At 31.6% G+C, this 17189-nt stretch overlaps 2 protein-coding genes across 7 annotated transcripts; both read left to right on the top strand.

Moving 5' to 3' along the window:
* The first annotated feature begins 2388 nt into the window (after positions 1 to 2388).
* Positions 2389 to 5296, top strand: LOC146920344 (uncharacterized). Its single transcript, XM_085713759.1, has 5 exons — positions 2389 to 2571; positions 2933 to 3050; positions 3212 to 3311; positions 3452 to 3538; positions 5026 to 5296. Exons 1-5 carry the CDS (start codon positions 2511 to 2513, stop codon positions 5158 to 5160), a joined length of 501 nt encoding a protein of 166 aa, XP_085569885.1. The 5' UTR covers positions 2389 to 2510; the 3' UTR covers positions 5161 to 5296.
* Positions 5297 to 7383: 2087 nt separating this feature from the next.
* On the top strand, positions 7384 to 16967 carry LOC146920343 (protein PIN-LIKES 7-like). Of its 6 annotated transcripts, none has more exons than XM_085713753.1 (10): positions 7384 to 7618; positions 14354 to 14522; positions 14786 to 14865; positions 14982 to 15106; positions 15209 to 15330; positions 15484 to 15696; positions 15908 to 16027; positions 16125 to 16225; positions 16303 to 16541; positions 16738 to 16967. In XM_085713753.1, the coding sequence occupies exons 2-10, from the start codon at positions 14385 to 14387 to the stop codon at positions 16863 to 16865; spliced, it is 1266 nt and encodes a 421-aa protein (XP_085569879.1). In that variant the 5' UTR covers positions 7384 to 7618; positions 14354 to 14384; the 3' UTR covers positions 16866 to 16967. The 6 variants fall into 6 exon arrangements, with proteins under 6 accessions (XP_085569879.1, XP_085569877.1, XP_085569881.1 ...); XM_085713751.1 differs by having other exon boundaries at positions 7419 to 7618; positions 14286 to 14522; XM_085713755.1 differs by having other exon boundaries at positions 7520 to 7618; positions 14349 to 14522.
* The last annotated feature ends 222 nt before the right edge of the window (positions 16968 to 17189 follow it).

The raw sequence follows: 17189 nt of genomic DNA, 5'->3' as shown, positions 1-17189 counted from the left end.
AACAATTTTAATACAAATATAAATTTTCATTATTCTCGTGATTTTGTTAAAAAGGTCTTAAAATCATGTCTCATAATTAAAAAACGTACCCATGTAATATTTTGTTTTTAGACAATGCTCATGCAATAATTATTATGATATTAATTAGTTCATTGGTCAACTGATCTCTAAATTCGTTACTTTATTTAACTTAGAGTGTTTATCAAAAAGATAACAATGGCATTTGTCGGCAATATAAATAGAAATTCAGACACGTGCAGTCGTATGATGCGTCTTTAGACTATTTGAGATATTTTATCCTAGTGAATGATGTAGGACTTGAATAATTTTTTTTTCCTCCAATTTAGATTTAGAGAACATCAAATTAGTTATAGAGACATGTATTTTGAGACAAAATGATATAAATTTTGATAGGTGGTGGCCTGAATTTAAATCCATACCTCATTCAGGTAAAAATACATCCCACATAAGTTTAAAAAATTGCACATCACAATCAAGAAATACATCTCACAAAGGTTTAAATTTTTTAGATAAAACACACCCCACAATTTACAAACTAATAAGATAAAACACACCCCACAATTTACAAACTAATAGAAAATTTGCTCTATAAATTTCATGCTTTTAATGGAAAAATGGTCCCTGAAATTTACAAATTCATAAGACAAAAATTGTCAAAATACTTCATACATGTCATCAACATGATAACTACGATGTTATTTAATGTGATATCTAAGCACCCTAACATAATTATTTGAAGGAGGAAAGGTTTGAGTTCTGTTAGTGCATTTGAAGACGGTAATTGTAAATACATTTTTAAGTGGTGTTTGAGCTGGAAGGTTTTCTCTACTTTAGACTAAGCACAATTCCTTAACCATAAATTTTTATTAGCAAAAAGCAAATATTTACTTGAAGGAAGAAGTATTTTGACTGACGTCGCTGTGGCTTTTGCCACCGCACCTTTGATCAAGTTTTGTTTGCGCCACCGCACCACCTCTGTTGATTGTGATCTATTTTTATCTTTTGGTGAGCCGGTTGCTTTTACTTCGAAATTGAAAGTCAGATGCTAGACTAAAGATTTCGAGAGTCAAATTCAAGATTCAAGATTTTGGACTTGTAATGGTGTCTTCTCTAGCGGATTGGGGCTGTGCGGTGACTTAAAAGAGCATTTGTTTAAGGTGTTATGAGGGAGTTCCTATTTCAAGTATTGTTTCTGTACATGATGGTTCTTTAGGGTGGTCACTGTTTTCGGCGATATGGCGCAATTGTTTTGTTGTATTTGTCCTGTTCATCCTAGTTCTTCTTGAACGGTGACTGATTTTCAATAAATTTTCTTGTTAAAAAAAAAACTCCTAAATTACCCGTCTCTCACAATTTCAAATTTCAATTTAATTGTTTACTCTAGTAAAAAAATGTAAGCTATTGAACATCTATTATCAAACAACTTTATCTTTAGTCATACAAATTTGATATAAACCAAATGTTTAGCTAACTTTTGTCAACTTAGAATTTTGAACTTTCATTTGACTTCATGTAAAAAAAATCAAAGTAATTTGAACGTGTTTCCCTTCTTTTAAATGCATTTTAATCCGGAGTAGATTGATGATGATGGTCGGAGCTAATATGTTGTCGTGGAAGACAACATTGTTGTTCCATAGAGAACGGTGTACTTGCAGCAACTATAATGCTTAAATGAGAATTTTAGTAGAACAACAAATAGTTTAATTAGAATGAGAAAATATACCTTTCACCACAGGTTTCTGGCCTATATAGGATTATGGTGAGGTACATAGGGTGTGATGTTCGAGGATGGTTAGCCGGTTGCTTGGATCCCAACGTGATATGTTGATCATCGTCTAATGGTCAACAAATGACGTCGTTAACATTTGTTCTTTTTGATCTAGAATCTATAGATACTAGATAGGTAGTATAATCAGGTCTAAAGCCCAATATGAGATAAATATGAAAATTAATCTTCTAGAATCTATTGATTTAATCATTTTTTAAGTCACTTCAATTGATCTTAAAAGTGTCAGTGACAGTTAACTACTGTTGAAAAATGCCGAGCGGCAATTAACTGCCGCTAATACAAGGGAATGATCAAAATTTCATAAGTGAGGAGAGTAATTTCAGGTAATTGCTTTTCTTCAATCTATTTTTGCTCATTCCCGTCAAATAGCCGAGCGTGAGTTAACTCACGCAGGTGTATTTTCAACTTGAGTTAACTCACGTAGGTGTATTTTTCGGTGACGAGAATGAGCAAAAATGGATGGGAGAAGAGCAGTTCCCTAATTTTCAGAAAAAATAACTAAGGCCCAAACAGCGAGCCCAAGTTGAACTGAATTCACGTCAACGGTAGTTATCGTTAATAACGAAAAAAAAAAAAAAAAAACAATCAATTTTCGACACCATTGAAGGTTAAATTAAAACAAAAATTCACCAACTTTTGTTCTTGTTCTTCCTCGTTTTCTCCGTAGAAACCAAAATTCACGCAGTTTCACTCCGAAGAAATGGCTACTCTATCAAATTCCATCGCTATGCCGATAAATCAACAAACCCATTTTCTCTCAGGTGATGATCACTTCAATCTCAGTGGCACTCCATTTTACTGTTTTTTTAATTGTAAATTCAATTTTTTTTTTCTTTTCAATTTATGATTTTTTTAGTAGTTTTTTTGTTAGTGAATGAAATGTTTGATCTATATTCTCTTATGTTAATTAGTAAAATGAATTTTTTTAAGTGGGTTTTTTGGGGATCCTTTTTGAGTGAATTTATGTTAACATTTTTGGGGTAAATTGATGGTAATTAAATATTGGAATTGATCTTTGCTACTGCATTTGTGAATTTTAACTTGATAGAAGTTTATCATATTCATTACCCTAGTTTTTGTTGATTTTAATTGATATTTAATATTTAAATTATTTAATGTCAGGTTCCTTGTTGAAGCCAGTTGATAAATCCTTCTTGAAAATTAGCTGCACTGAACAGTTTCCAGGCTCCTCTATTGAAGCTAAAGCATCACGTAACTTGTCGGTGATAGTTCGAGCAAGGTAAGTATAGGACATATATTTATGCTGCATTTACATTACTATTTTTTATGGTGCAATTGTCTTATCATGTTTGGGCTATTTGTTTGTCTAAAATATTGGTAAAAGAAGCATAATATCATGCTAACTTTGTAGCGTTTTTATTCTCTCCTTTGCTGGTACAGTGGCGATGATGGAAGAACAAGTAGTGGAAGTATTTTTGTTGGTGGCTTTGTATTAGGGAGCCTAATTGTTGGAGCATTGGGATGTGTTTATGCACCTAAGGTATGTTTGCAGAACCAGCATTTTCCATTTTTAACGTGGCAGGATCGTAAGGGTGCGTTTGTTTCAGCTTTAATGAGTTCAATAGTTCATCATAGGTTGGAAAAGATATTATTTTGACTTGTATGTTATGAACAATCTAGATAAGCAAGGCACTAGCTGGAGCTGAAGGTAAAGAATTAATGAAGAAACTTCCAAAGTTTATTTATGATGAAGAAAAGGCTCTGGAGGTAAGAAAGTTTACATGCAGTTATCTTTTATTTAAGGTCATGCTCATTGGGTGTGTCTGAATTTGTGTGATAGAACAATTTCGGTCTAGATTTAGTACACTAAATTCAATTTAACCCCATTCCCTTAAAAAAATATTTATGTTTAGCATCACCCCTTCAAAGTTTATGGAACAATTAACATCAATTACCCAACATGCTTGAATTTCGGCTGTTGCCATGGCCTGTATTGACAGTGATGGTTCCAGAAAATTCATGTAGTTTTGCAGGAAGGCAAATTGTTATAGATTTATTGTTATGTTAGTCTTTTAGTCTTTCAGATTTTTAGGTTTTAATTGTTATAGACTGTTGCCTACGTCTCTCATTTGTAACCTTATACCAATACCAATATGAAACCTCTTGTTGTGACTCTCTCCCTCAAGGTTTCAAGTTTTGGTTCCCTCTTCCTTTGATTCCTAACACTAAGGACAATACTTCAACCTCTGCAGTCAACAGCGGGCGTAGTGGCCCCTAGGTGCTATGCAAAACCCTGTTGCATTGTGGTTTTTTAGCAGTGGCCTAATAGCGGTTGTAGTGGCCACTGACTACATAGGCTTCTACATAAGTAACTTAGACTCTGGTCATTCTAGGCTTCTACATTTGGCTTAATTGCACTTAGACTCCGGAGTATCACGATAGTGTAACTTTACTTCTTAGACTTCAATTGCACGAAGTGGGTCTCCCAAGTATCACAATTATTAAAGTCAGATCCATCTGTAAAGTAACCATCCAAATGTTAACTTAAGGAGCATCATGTCCAACGTGGATCTGAGTTGGCACTCACCTGATCTATCATGGCATGCTGATGTGGCTAAAGAACCAAACCACACCCTACTAGCAATTAGAGCGCATGTGAGCATCACAAGGTATTACAACTGCATTAGGGCCGGCCTACGAGCACAGACAGCGCTTCCTCACACTGCAAGGACCATGAGTCAGAGAAGTTAGGACTCATCCATCCATTTCAATCACTTGGATGGAAAAAACACTGATAGAGGGACCTGCTTGTATCAATTGAAATATTTGAGGGACCCAATTCACACAATTGAATCTGGATGGTTAAAATCACACAATTGTAATACCTATGGAACTAAAATTACAACTAATTAGTCTTTATGTTATCATATATTGGTATATTATATATAACATTAAGAAAATCTAACCTCTGATGATTTTATCTAGCAGGTGGTGGGGGAAAATCTTTATAAATTTTGTAATATATTAGAATAAAAATAAAAATAAACATTTCGAAACATGGTGTTGGACTGTGGACATGTGCCCCTATGACCTGCAACGTTGTTCTGCCCCTGCAGATTTGTTGTGAAATGTGTGTTTGATGATTTTTCTTTAATAAAGTGTACCTTTTCAATTTGTATAAACTTGTCATGTCATTTTGTCACATAAACTACTCTATTGAAATTCGTTTTGTTTTTCTGTTGTGATTAAAACAGAGGACTCGCCAGATGCTAACCGAGAAAATAGCACAACTGAATTCCGCCATAGATGGTGTTTCTGCAAATTTGCAACCAGATGAAGACCAAGATGAATTTGCAGTGATCTCAGAGGAAATTGGAGCTTCCAACTAATAAATCAATTTAGGGATATTTAAACACATTTTCACCTTTTTATTGTTGGTTGTTGAATTTTAAGTTTTACAAGTGAAATTTTGTAAGCTGAATTAACTATTTCTTTTTATAATATGGTTGCATATGTTAATCCAAACACACACTGATTGGTTATGAGAAAATGACAGCACTAATCATGCATTATTGATTCCTAATCCTGGTTCTTTGCTGAACGTTTAGACTGGATTCCACAAGCTAAAAATGATGTGTTCCATTTGAAATTGATGTCTAGAAATTGATTTTGGATCATTGAATCTATTTCCTATACGTAATTGTCACAAGGTGGAGGTGGGAGGGTAAGGCAAATTGAAACATTTTGCATGTTAAGATTTTAGCAATGTCGTTACCATTCCACTTTTCATTGTTATTGATAATTGCACATCATCTCGCATGACACATCATTGAAAACGTGTCACGTTTATGAGCCCAAAAATATGAAAAATAGACCAAAATTCAGTGATTTTAAAATGGGGGATCAATCAAATCATCTCGTGTAACACATCATTTAAAATATGTCAGATCATTATTATTTATGAATCCAAAAATATAAAAAAGACTAAAATTTTGTGAATTTAAAATGGGGGGGATCAATTCCGTGATAGCCTGATAGGTCCAGTTTATTTACAAATATCAGTTCGATACTGGTGGTTGTTTGTGGCATTCATTGTTGTTTTTACTAAAAATAATCCAATCAAATGATCTAATACAAGTGGGTTATTAGTTATTACCAGAGAAAGCTACGTTTGAAAATCATTGGTTAAACATCACTTTTGTGGAACAGAGGAGCAAACAGGATAGCAGTTATGTATGACAAGGACATACAGTTATGACAAGGAGAAGCTTTCGAATTTGGCTTTATTTACTACTACTATTTATTCTAGTAAATTTTGATGGCGCAGTTGTACATGTTTCATAATTTTTTTTTATAGAGTTATTTTAATTTTGTATTTAACTAAAAATTGATTTAGTATATTAATTAGTATTACAAAGCATACATATAGTTTTCTTTTATATATATAATATGACCATGAGCGACCCTTCAAAAAAAAAAAAAAAAGACCATAGTAAATTAGCTAGGAAAAAATTCCTACAAGGTTGAAATACAGCTATTATGCGACTCTTTTCTTCAAATAATTACACCGAAATAAATTATGTCTCTCATATGAGTTTCTTAATCATAACTACTCGTGTTAAGTATGGTGTTTAGATATTTTTTGAGCTATTGAACTAAAAAATGCGTAAAATGTAAGGTAAAACAAAACGATAAAGAGATAAACAGTCAAAATGACGTGCAGTGTGTTAAACAATTTACAAATGTAATATTTATAGGCAAACACTAGTCTTGATGGTTTTATTGTACCAAAATGCATATGTGCCTCACATTGTCAATAGACGATAAACTACCGTATGATAATACTTGTAAGGTACTAAACACATATGGTCGTAGCTCTTTGTCTTTGATTTGGCTACATGTATTATCAGCACACTTAAGCAAATGACATTACATAAATTGCTACCATCAAAAGAAAATATTGTATTATTGACCAACTTAATTCCAACATCATGAGGCTGCTAACCAGGTTTCACATGGTATTACCAAGTTTGGCATTACCTTTTGTATTTAAGGTGATTGATTGATTTAAAATACATTAGGAAATTCTGAATCTATTGTTTGGTTTAAAATAGAATAAGTTTTTTTTTTAAAGAAAAAATAGAATAGAAAGTTATAAATTGATTGTTTGGTCAAAGTTATAAAAGGTAATTACATTTTCTTTATTTGAAAATATAACATTTACAGTATTATTCATTTCCCTAAACAAAAGAAAGTATTATTCATTTGAATTGGAATCAAATAGATTTAATGACATAGGTCAAAAACTAGATACTTATAAATACTTTTATAAGAGTTCTTTAAATTTTAAGATCTTCTATGTTTTAGATTCGGACGCTAACCCCTCACCTTATATTTTGTTTATAAAAGAATTTGCTCTTGTGCAAGGAGTAAAATAATTTATTTATAGTGCAAGGAGCCAAGGAGTGATTAAGATGTCAAGTGAATAAAATATTTGTTGTAGATATTTATTTTATAGAAGTTTCCTTATTTATAATATAGATACAGTCATATAGATATATAAAAGTCATATATATATTGTAGATGACTCGATGAGAAACGGGAATATATACATATATATTAGTTTCAATGTCCATCCCTTGCATTTGCGTCATTCACTACATTGGATTTGGTAAAAGTTGGAGAAAAGAAAATAACTAAATTTTTTACTCCAACTTGACGGGGGATACCAGTTTCTATGTACCTGCATATAGTTCATATGCAGAAGACAAGGCACATTTAGGCAAAGCACAGCTGGCTCAACTTCCCTGAAGAATACTTCTCTGGCTCAGAGCCTCGACATTCCAGGTTAGTTTCATTACCTCAACCTTCAATGCATATATTTACTGTCTTTGATTTAAGGGTCATGCTAACCGGTGTCTCCGGCACTGATTAAGAAGGCAAATATAATAATATTTGCATTAAATACTTAAATAATGATCCAAAAAGGATAGTATTTGCATTTAAAGTTGTGTAATCAATGCTTAATAAAATCATTTTTTACTTAAAATTTCCTCTTTTGACTTCCTTAACCAGTGCCCCGAGCGGACTGGTTAGCATTACCCTTGATTTAATGGTCCTTTGTGTAATGTAAATAATGTAATGTGATTTTGTTTTATTTTATCTTATTTTTTGTCATAAATATTAGAATATTGGGTTGGGTTTAACTTGAATTGTCGTATAACTCAACCTTATAAAATTGGTTTGAGAATAAGAGGAGACACTATTTGCAACCCATTTGGGTTAGTTTGGCGGTATTGACTTGAGACTTGAAAGTGTGCTCCTCCTCTAAGTCTTAGGTTTGATTCTTTCATGTGCTAATTTGTATGAGTTAATTTAACTTCTTCAAAAAAGAAAAAGAGGAGACACTATTTGTAAATTTTTATTCGTAAGATATACTAGTATTGGTTTTTCCAATATACCCTTCACGTTTAGCACGATTAGACTAGGTGGATAAGTATAAATGGTGGGTGGCTCAATCGGTGGTCTCTGATACCATATTAGATTTTTATATTAGAATTTTGAGTTGAGTGCAACTAATCACTACAAAACTGACTTATAAAATAACAAATGTCACTCTTTATAAATTCTTATTGGACCTTATCTTGATGTATGAGACTTAATTTTTGCAAATCATAATAATAATAATAATAAGTTCTAATTGTTTAAGTTTCTCTATCCGTTTTCATTTGTTTAAAACTCTCAAATTCTCATAATATGTTTAAGTTGAGACTAGCATATGAATTTTCTATATCCCGTATCCCAACACAACTTTACACCAGTCAATAGAGCTTGAATTTCAACATGAAGGATATTTGAGATCCTTACACTACCAAAGAAACCAAGTTGAAAACTTCCATTATGTTTACGAATTAGACCACCATAACCTGCCTTTCATGGATTTGTCGATGCGCTTCGATCAACATTGAGAATCATGATGACCTCATCCTCATGCTGCCAACTCACCATCCTTAGAGTATGAGTACGAGTTTTAGAGAAGTTAGTACCAAAAGCCTTGTGAGCAAGATGATGCTGGGAAAAAATAGTAGCGACCACCGAGTACATGTTTGGTTGGATATTATAAAAAACTAATTGGTTTCTTGTCGCCAAATATTCCACAAAATCAAAGGTTTGAGAATCCCAATATCACTTACTATTTTGTGGATGAACTTAGCTATATTATTCATGTCTAACACTGCGCACAGGTGGCATTTAGGGTGGGTAGGGGAAAGATTTTCCCACTATGGAAAAGTAGTCTTTTTAGCCATTGATATATTATTATTTTAAATCAATGGTTTAGATCTATCACTGACAACCTATATGCAACTTTTTGGCATAAAATCTATTAAAAAAAAACCTAACCCCACAAAAGAATTAAAAAGAATTCTTATATGATGATTGTGGGCCTTCTGCTTTTTCGTTTATTTCGAAAAGAATTAAAAAGTTCAACAAAATCATAACAAATTAAAATGGATTTTAATTAAAAATTAGAAAACTCAAAATTAGAATTAAATATAAATAGGGTTCTTGTTGTCTATTAAATTTTTGGGTTTCCTTTCCAAAACCCAACCCAGGAAATTGAGAAAATGCAAATCTATAGTTTTCACTAAAATGGGGAAGAATGGCATTTTTCCCTTTCTTTAATTCATGATTTTGTGCCGACAATTTAATAGCCATGGAGATCTGAGGCATAAAAACTCAATTTTCAGAAACCCAAAGTGATAGCCAAGAAAAGGTTGAAGCTTTTGTATTTTATTAGGTTGAAGATGATGAGATTTAAGAAAATGGGTTTTCTTTTAAAAAATGGGTTGAATTTGATTTGAGTTAGGAAAATGGCCAAGATGCATGGTGGGAACTAGGAATGGACAGTTTTCATTGCAGCCTCAATATCTTAGTAGTTCCAGCCCACTCACACGAGATTCTTTAAGCAGTAGTGGATCCAGAAGAAATTGCACAAAGCAAAGACAATTGGATGAACATTTCAGATCTAATGAGAATTAGTTTCAACAAGATATGTTGAAATAACAATCTTTATAGCAATGATTGAGATTAAAATCACATGAACGAGTATTTGACTATTATGAAGTTTATGGGTGACATTTATAATTTTTTTAATTTTCTGGAATTGAACAACTTTGAACATGAAAATTATGCAGGGGAATTAGTCACTTTAGTCCCTGAATGGGGAACGATTCGTCAATTTAGTCCCTGAATGCAGATAAATTGCAAAATAGTCCCTGAATGTAGACTTTGTTAGTCAATTTAGTCCCTGAATGCAGACTCCGTTAGTCAATTTAGTCCCTGAATGTAGACTTCGTTAGTCACTTTAGTCCCTGAAATTGACCATGCAGGGACTGTTTTGCATATTATCTGCATTCAGGGACTAAATTGACGAATCGTTCCCCATTCAGGGACTAAAGTGACTAATTCCCCAAATTATGCATTTTTGGGTTAAGATCCTCTCCATTTGATAAAATAAATGGAAGTACACAATTTGGAGAGAGATAGACACATAAAATATATGGTGGGTCCTACCACTAAGTGGGTCCCACCATCATTAATTATTTTTTAGTTTTTCCAAATTTTTGGGAGTCTATATCTCTTCAAATGGAGAAATGGAGATGATACAAAATGGAGAAGATCTCGACTCTGCATTTTTATCCTTAATCACGATGAAATAGAAGAAGATAACATGCGATAAGGGGGGTGTGGATTTTTATTTTAAGAATGGGAGGTGATTTAGAAAACATGACATTCCTAATATTTGATAATATAATAAGTTTTTATTGATTTTTTATTTTAAATTGTTGCAGGTTATAGCTGCCAGCTGTAGGTAAAAGTTGGACTTTTCCATGGTGGAAAAATCTTTCCCCTACCCACCCTAAATGCGAGAAATTCTTAGGTGGTTCAGGACCAAGAAATTTTCTTTGGTCACAACCAAAGAAAGAAGAGAGAGAACAGAGAAGAGAGAGAAAATGGAAAGTATTTGTTTATTTGTGAAGAGAGAGAAGGCAAAAACTCTATGTGTGACAAAACCAAATTTCTTGGTCCTGGTTCACACAAGAGTTTCTCCCTAAATGCCACCCTGCGCACAAAGAAAGAGGTTTGGGAAATCACATTTGTGCCAAACTGCTGCAGACCACAAACAATAAAGGAGACAATAAAGAATAGTCTCATAATATTAACTTGTATTTTAAAAAATTGAACTGAAAAATTTAAATCACTCTTCGGAATATCTCTACAAATATTAATAAGTAAACAAAATCTAGACCCATAAATACAACATTGAGATCTCTCACAAATAAAAATTACATAGAATAAAATCGTTTCGCTTGTCTTTAACAAAACACAGAGTAAATTACACTACTATTCTTTAAAAGATGTTTGAATTACACTTCCATCACCTCTTATGTTAAAATAACACTTCCGTCATTTCTTGTTCAAAACATATTAGAAAATGGAGCACTTAAAAAAGTTTATTTTAATTTTATTTGCAAAAAGTATTTGATCATTGTATATGTCAAAATTTATACATACAATTAAGTATGATAGAAAAGCGTGGATGTGTCCGTCCTTCCGTTAGTATTACAATTAAAATACATATAGTACAAATGTTTTACTATCATGTACAAATTTACATAGATTAAAAAAAAGTCAAAAATTATAATTTTATCATCGAACTAATGCACTTTAAAGGGGAATATAGTTCACTATTTGACTATGATGGTATTCTTTTTGTTTTTTTTTTTCCTTTCCATTTGACTATGATGGTATCTTTCGGTGTATTGATTAACCAACCAACATAAGTAAGTTTTTATAAAAAAAATATGTATTTATTTCTTGATTAAAAGTAACAATTTATATTTTTGAAACAAACTTTTTATTTATGAATTTTTTAACCAATACATCTGGTGTATTAGTGAGCAGACTTATATCTCACTTTTCATATATCTCATGAAATGTGATACGTTTTAAAGACAAAATATACTATACGTACGCTATTTTTAACAAACTAAAAAAATACTATCAAGTAAAAAGTATTGTTTTTTATGAAGCTAAACAAATTATAGTAAAAAATCAACACAAGCTTCTATAGTAAAAGGTGTATCAAAGGAGGTTAAGATATCAAAAAATTACAATAAGACAATCCACAAGTTACAACAAAGTAGCCAAGAAAATCAAAATTACGTTACAACCTGAAAACATAATAAATGATTTAACCTCCAAACCAAATACTCAAAATCAAAATCATCATAAGATTTAAACCACCAATTGACTTGGAGTTTAACCTTTTCAAATAAAGATAGAACATGTTTTGATTTATTGTGAAAATGTCTCATATTGCGGTCTTTCCAAATAGTAAAAAGAATGACATTCAAATAATATTAGTTTAACCTTTTCAAATAAAGATAGAACATGTTCTCATTTATTGTGAAAATGTCTCATATTGCGGTCCTTCCAAATAGTAAAAAGAACGACATCCAAATAATATTAAAAGTCGTTGAGATGCTCAAATAAGAAAATGCTCAAATAAGAAACCTTGAAGAGTCGTTGAGATGCTTAACCATTCCAATATTAAAAGCCAAAGTTACCTATAAAAAACACAAGAAAAGAACAAATGATTCTAATCCTCAACCAATCCGTAAGCGGTCGAACAAAAAGAATCATTATAATCCAATCATAAACACTCTTTAAACATTCTAATTAAGAGTAAATGTTCTTTAAAAAAAATCAAACATTTTAATTTCTAATACATTAAATACATATATTTTCACAAAAATTTATCATTGAAGGTTTTTAAAAAATGTCTCGGAACGGTATTTTCCTTGAATTAAATATTAACCACACCTCACGTGACACATACAGTTTTTTTTTTTTTTTTTGAGAACCACACCTCACGTGACACATAAAGTTTATTCATTTGTCGTATAACAAAACAATCTCAATCAATCAATCTAATATCCTTAAAAAAAAAAAAAAGAAACAATCAATATTTTTTTTTTTTGTGACGAACTTCCGACTATTAATTTGATGAACAAAAGAAACAATCAATCTAAAAAGTTTTTGTGACAAAAGGACGTAACTGATGGAATAAAGCTTTCAGTTTGGGGGAAGGTGGTATCTAAGTGTGATCATTCATGATTCATGTGGACCGTGGAATAATCATCACTGTCTCTACTCAAAGCTTATCCCTTTTTCCCTATATTTTTTTTTTCTTTCGGAATTCTAGTTCTTTTGGTAACGTATGATTGATGTACTATTACTAGTGGTGAAATATTAAATATGTTAGTATAAGTTAGTTTAATTACATTAGTTAATTAATCAATTTGTTGTAAAAAAAACTATATTTCTTAAATTTTTTGATATCTGGCTTAAGGACGGACTAACTAGATGGATCAATTCTATCGTCGATCAACGAGATTAACTAGTATAACTAACGTTTATACATATGATAAAACCAAGGAAAATGATAACATGTGCCCCAAGGGCATATGATAAGAAATTTAAAATAGAAACAATTGTCTTAAAAGTTGTGCATTCAACTTTATTCAACTTTTAAAAGTCAAAATTTTGTTGTTTTCTATGTAAAGTTTCTAATTTTGAATTCCTTAACTTGTGCCCTAAGGGCATAAGATAACAAGACCCTAAAACCAATTGTAATTTCGATATATATTTTTAATTTCGTTATGATATTTTGTAACGAGGTTCACTTTGTTTTGGTCTCTAATTTACCTCCATGCTAGTGAAGTTTTTAATTTTTTACATAAAGTGACTAATAAGTGATTAAGTAAATGATAATATTGTTCAAATATTTTTGTTCGAGATTTGTTCAGATAAAAGTGTGCAAGTAACTGGCCTTGAAAAATAAAGCTAAGAAAGGATAGATGGTTTATTTAAGAAATTAGATTATAGTACTAGCTTTTACGTAACTTTGGGTTTATTTTTAAATAATAAATCAATTATCAATATATAAAATCACTTGTGTTCATCTTCAAGAAAAATAAAATCAGGTGTTAACCCTCCATTTCTAAAGAAAAGAAGTTCAGATAATTTAAAGTTCGTCGAAAATCGAAAGGTAAGTAAAGCCACTTGTTATGTGTTTTTTTTTTTAAGGTGTTAGAAGAATTATTACAATTGATTAATTTGATTGGAAATCTCTGACACGAGATCTGGGTAGGATATACTGTCACTGAACCAATAATCTAATTTTCATGCTGTCATTCACCAATGTAGTATTGATTTTAATTTAATATTACATATTAATATGCACTTTGATTCAAAACAATCATACATGCATGCATTTTTTATTTTTTTTGAGAGGATTATACACATGTGTTACGATGTCACATTGCTACCAAATTTATGGAAACGTGTGTGGGGATATTCTTAGTCATTGATTGGTCACATACCCTACTTCAATATCATCACAGTAAATAATCATTGGTTGTTAATGTTCATCTCTCTCATATTGCAGAAATAAATTGAATTTTTTGAGTTCAGATTAAGCAGCAAACATAACAAGTGTGTTATTGTATAGTTCAGTTGTAGCACAAGAAGAAAATCAAAAGCAAAGATGGGTTTTGTGCAACTTTTGGAAGTGGCTTCTATGCCAGTTATTCAAGTCTTACTTGTTAGTGCATTGGGAGCTTTCATGGCTACTCAGTATTTTAATAATCTTCTTTCCCCAGATTTTAGGAAATCCCTGAACAAGGTAACAGATTCAAGCTAGATTAAATATATGAATCAATTTAAATATTAGGTAACACTTATATATGTACGTAACACGTGTTCAATGTGAAGAACAAATATTTATCAGGACTAATTCTGTAGCATGATGCTAATGATCAGCCATTGATTTGAGATTTGACGGGCAAGATCAATAAATGTGCCACACGTTTACTGTGTGGAATTCAAATTCGATTCGAATTGAATAGTGACTTTTTGTTTTGGTTTTCTTGTTTTCTTGTTTTGTAGGTTGTGTTCATTGTATTCACTCCTTCACTTGTGTTTGCAAGTTTTGCAAAGAGTGTTTCACTTGAAGATATGATATCATGGTACATGTGACTTTTCATTTTCCATTACTCTCAGAAACTAACTCTGATTTTGCTGTCTTTGTCAATAATAATCTAATAGATCATAATTTAATGTTGGTTATGTTAATTTAATACAGGTGGTTTATGCCTGTTAATGTTGGACTCACCTTCTTAATTGGAGGGATTTTAGGATGGATATTAGTAAAATTACTGAGGCCTAATTTGAAAGTGGAAGGTCTTATTATTGCTTCATGTTCATCAGGTATATATCATATTCATACCATCAAATCAAAGTTAATTGCTATATTATGAAAAACTTTATATAAAATTATCTGATTTCATGAATTATTCTTTAATTAATCAGGAAACATGGGAAACTTGCCAATTGTAATCATCCCTGCAATATGTAATGAGAAAGGAGGTCCATTTGGTGCACGCGATGTTTGCCACAGTAATGCACTCTCGTATGCGTCTTTCTCTATGGCAGTAAGGCATCATCATCCTATTCGTATTTATAGTTTAAAGTCAAACATTTTTAATGATCTTACGGTCATAATTGATTGACAAAGTAAAAATTCTTTACACTGACGGTCTATATAAATTAAATCCTCACATTTAAACATTTTACTTCATTTCTAGCTTGGTGGTATCTTCATATGGACCTATACTTATCAAACTATAAGAAGCAGATCATTGAAATTTAAGGCACTTGAGGCTGCTGAGATTCTAAAGGCACCAAACAAAGATCTTGATGGAAATGCAGATACTCCCCTTCTTAAGGGAAAAAACGATGAAAACACAGCGATTGAAGTGTCACCATCGAGTTATATTGAAGACTCTGAAAGTCAAATTGTAAGACCTCTTGATCTAGATTATGTCTATACTTTTTTTTTCGATAGAAAAATATCCGTATATTAGTTGTTATGTTAGTATTTTCTCATTTATCAGGGTTTGAATTCAGGTCCTTCAACTCCTTTAACTCTTATTTCAGATGATGAAATTTTTGAAATGTCTTCAACTAATATTAGATTATTATGAAATGAATGTTGATCTTGATTTTCAGATTGATGAACAAGATCAGTCAATTGTATTGAAGAAGGAGAAACAATCGTTTTTCAATAGAATGATAGAAGTTCTAAGTCATCTTCTAGCAGAACTAATGTCACCACCAGCAATTGCAACAGTTAGTTTCATTTTTTTTTACTTCTTTTCTTATACTTTGTTACATTTGTTTAAAATTTGACACTCACATTACATCTTCCTCCATATTCCATGATCAGTTTTTCGGTTTCCTCTTCGGCGCGGTTGCATGGTTAAGGAACCTAATAATTGGTGATAATGCTCCATTCAGTGTTATCCAAGACACTCTTGAATTACTTGGGTATGTGCCTTCAATCATAAATACAAAATAGTCCTTCAAGTGTCTACTTTTTTTCTAACCAAAACAATTCTTTTCAGGAATGGAACAATTCCCTGCATCACCCTTTTGCTAGGTGGTAACCTCACTGCAGGCTTGAAATCATCAAGTGTAAATCCATTGACACTGATCAGCATCATTATAACTCGGCTTTTCGTACTGCCTGTTATTGGCTTGTTTATTGTGAAAACCGCAGCGAGTTTCGGCATTCTCCCAGTGGATCCATTGTTTCAGTACACTCTGGTGATGCAGTATGCAATGCCACCAGCAATGAATATTAGTAAGTGATTAGATTCCATGCATGTATGTTGTTTTAATTGAAGTAACGGACAGATCATTAAAAACGTCTGACTTTGATCAAAACTACTTTTATAAACACTCATTTAACTGTTCATGATTTACTGACAGTGTAAGAATTTTTATACTGATAGTATTGTTTTTCCTAACTTAAAAATTTAATGATATATATTATGCAGGTACTATGGCTCAGTTGTTTGATGTAGGAAATGAAGAGTGTTCAGTTATTCTGTTGTGGACATATAGTGCTGCAGCCATAGCTCTCACTGCTTGGTCAACATTTCTCTTATGGCTATTATCTTATTAAACAAAATTAAGAGTCTGACATGATTGGTTTTCATGTCCCTCCAAATTTCCTTCATCTTATTCCTACTCATATTAAATTTTGCCCCCTTCTATAGGAAAAAAATATATTATTTATTGAAAAATGTAAAGTGCATTTTTTATGTATTAGTCCACTAGTCCTGTACTGGAAACAAAATTGTACTTTTTTTTTTTTTTCATTTTGATTTCTTGTAATTTAATCTTTATTTCTATACATTTTCTTTAAAATGTAACAAAAAAAAAATACATTTTCTTTAAATAATTTGTATATTTTGAATGTCTATTAATTGACATAAATACTGCTCTT

This window comes from Medicago sativa, chromosome 5, assembly GCF_051527215.1.
Source record: "Medicago sativa cultivar Bolivia chromosome 5, Bolivia_mono, whole genome shotgun sequence".
Classification (NCBI taxonomy): domain Eukaryota; kingdom Viridiplantae; phylum Streptophyta; class Magnoliopsida; order Fabales; family Fabaceae; genus Medicago; species Medicago sativa.
Note: the sequence above shows the minus strand (reverse complement) of the source record. Positions and strands in the feature narration are given on the sequence as shown.

What these genes read in the sequence shown, in the direction of transcription:
- LOC146920344 (XM_085713759.1), top strand. Translation starts at nt 2,511, where the DNA reads ATGGCTACTCTATCAAATTCCATCGCTATGCCGATAAATCAACAAACC. An exon ending in TCGGTGATAGTTCGAGCAAG is followed by an intron (nt 3,051 to 3,211) that starts GTAAGTATAGGA and finishes TTGCTGGTACAG; the next exon opens with TGGCGATGATGGAAGAACAA. An exon ending in GATGTGTTTATGCACCTAAG is followed by an intron (nt 3,312 to 3,451) that starts GTATGTTTGCAG and finishes TGAACAATCTAG; the next exon opens with ATAAGCAAGGCACTAGCTGG.
- LOC146920343 (XM_085713753.1), top strand. Translation starts at nt 14,385, where the DNA reads ATGGGTTTTGTGCAACTTTTGGAAGTGGCTTCTATGCCAGTTATTCAA. An exon ending in TTAGGAAATCCCTGAACAAG is followed by an intron (nt 14,523 to 14,785) that starts GTAACAGATTCA and finishes CTTGTTTTGTAG; the next exon opens with GTTGTGTTCATTGTATTCAC. An exon ending in CACCACCAGCAATTGCAACA is followed by an intron (nt 16,028 to 16,124) that starts GTTAGTTTCATT and finishes TTCCATGATCAG; the next exon opens with TTTTTCGGTTTCCTCTTCGG.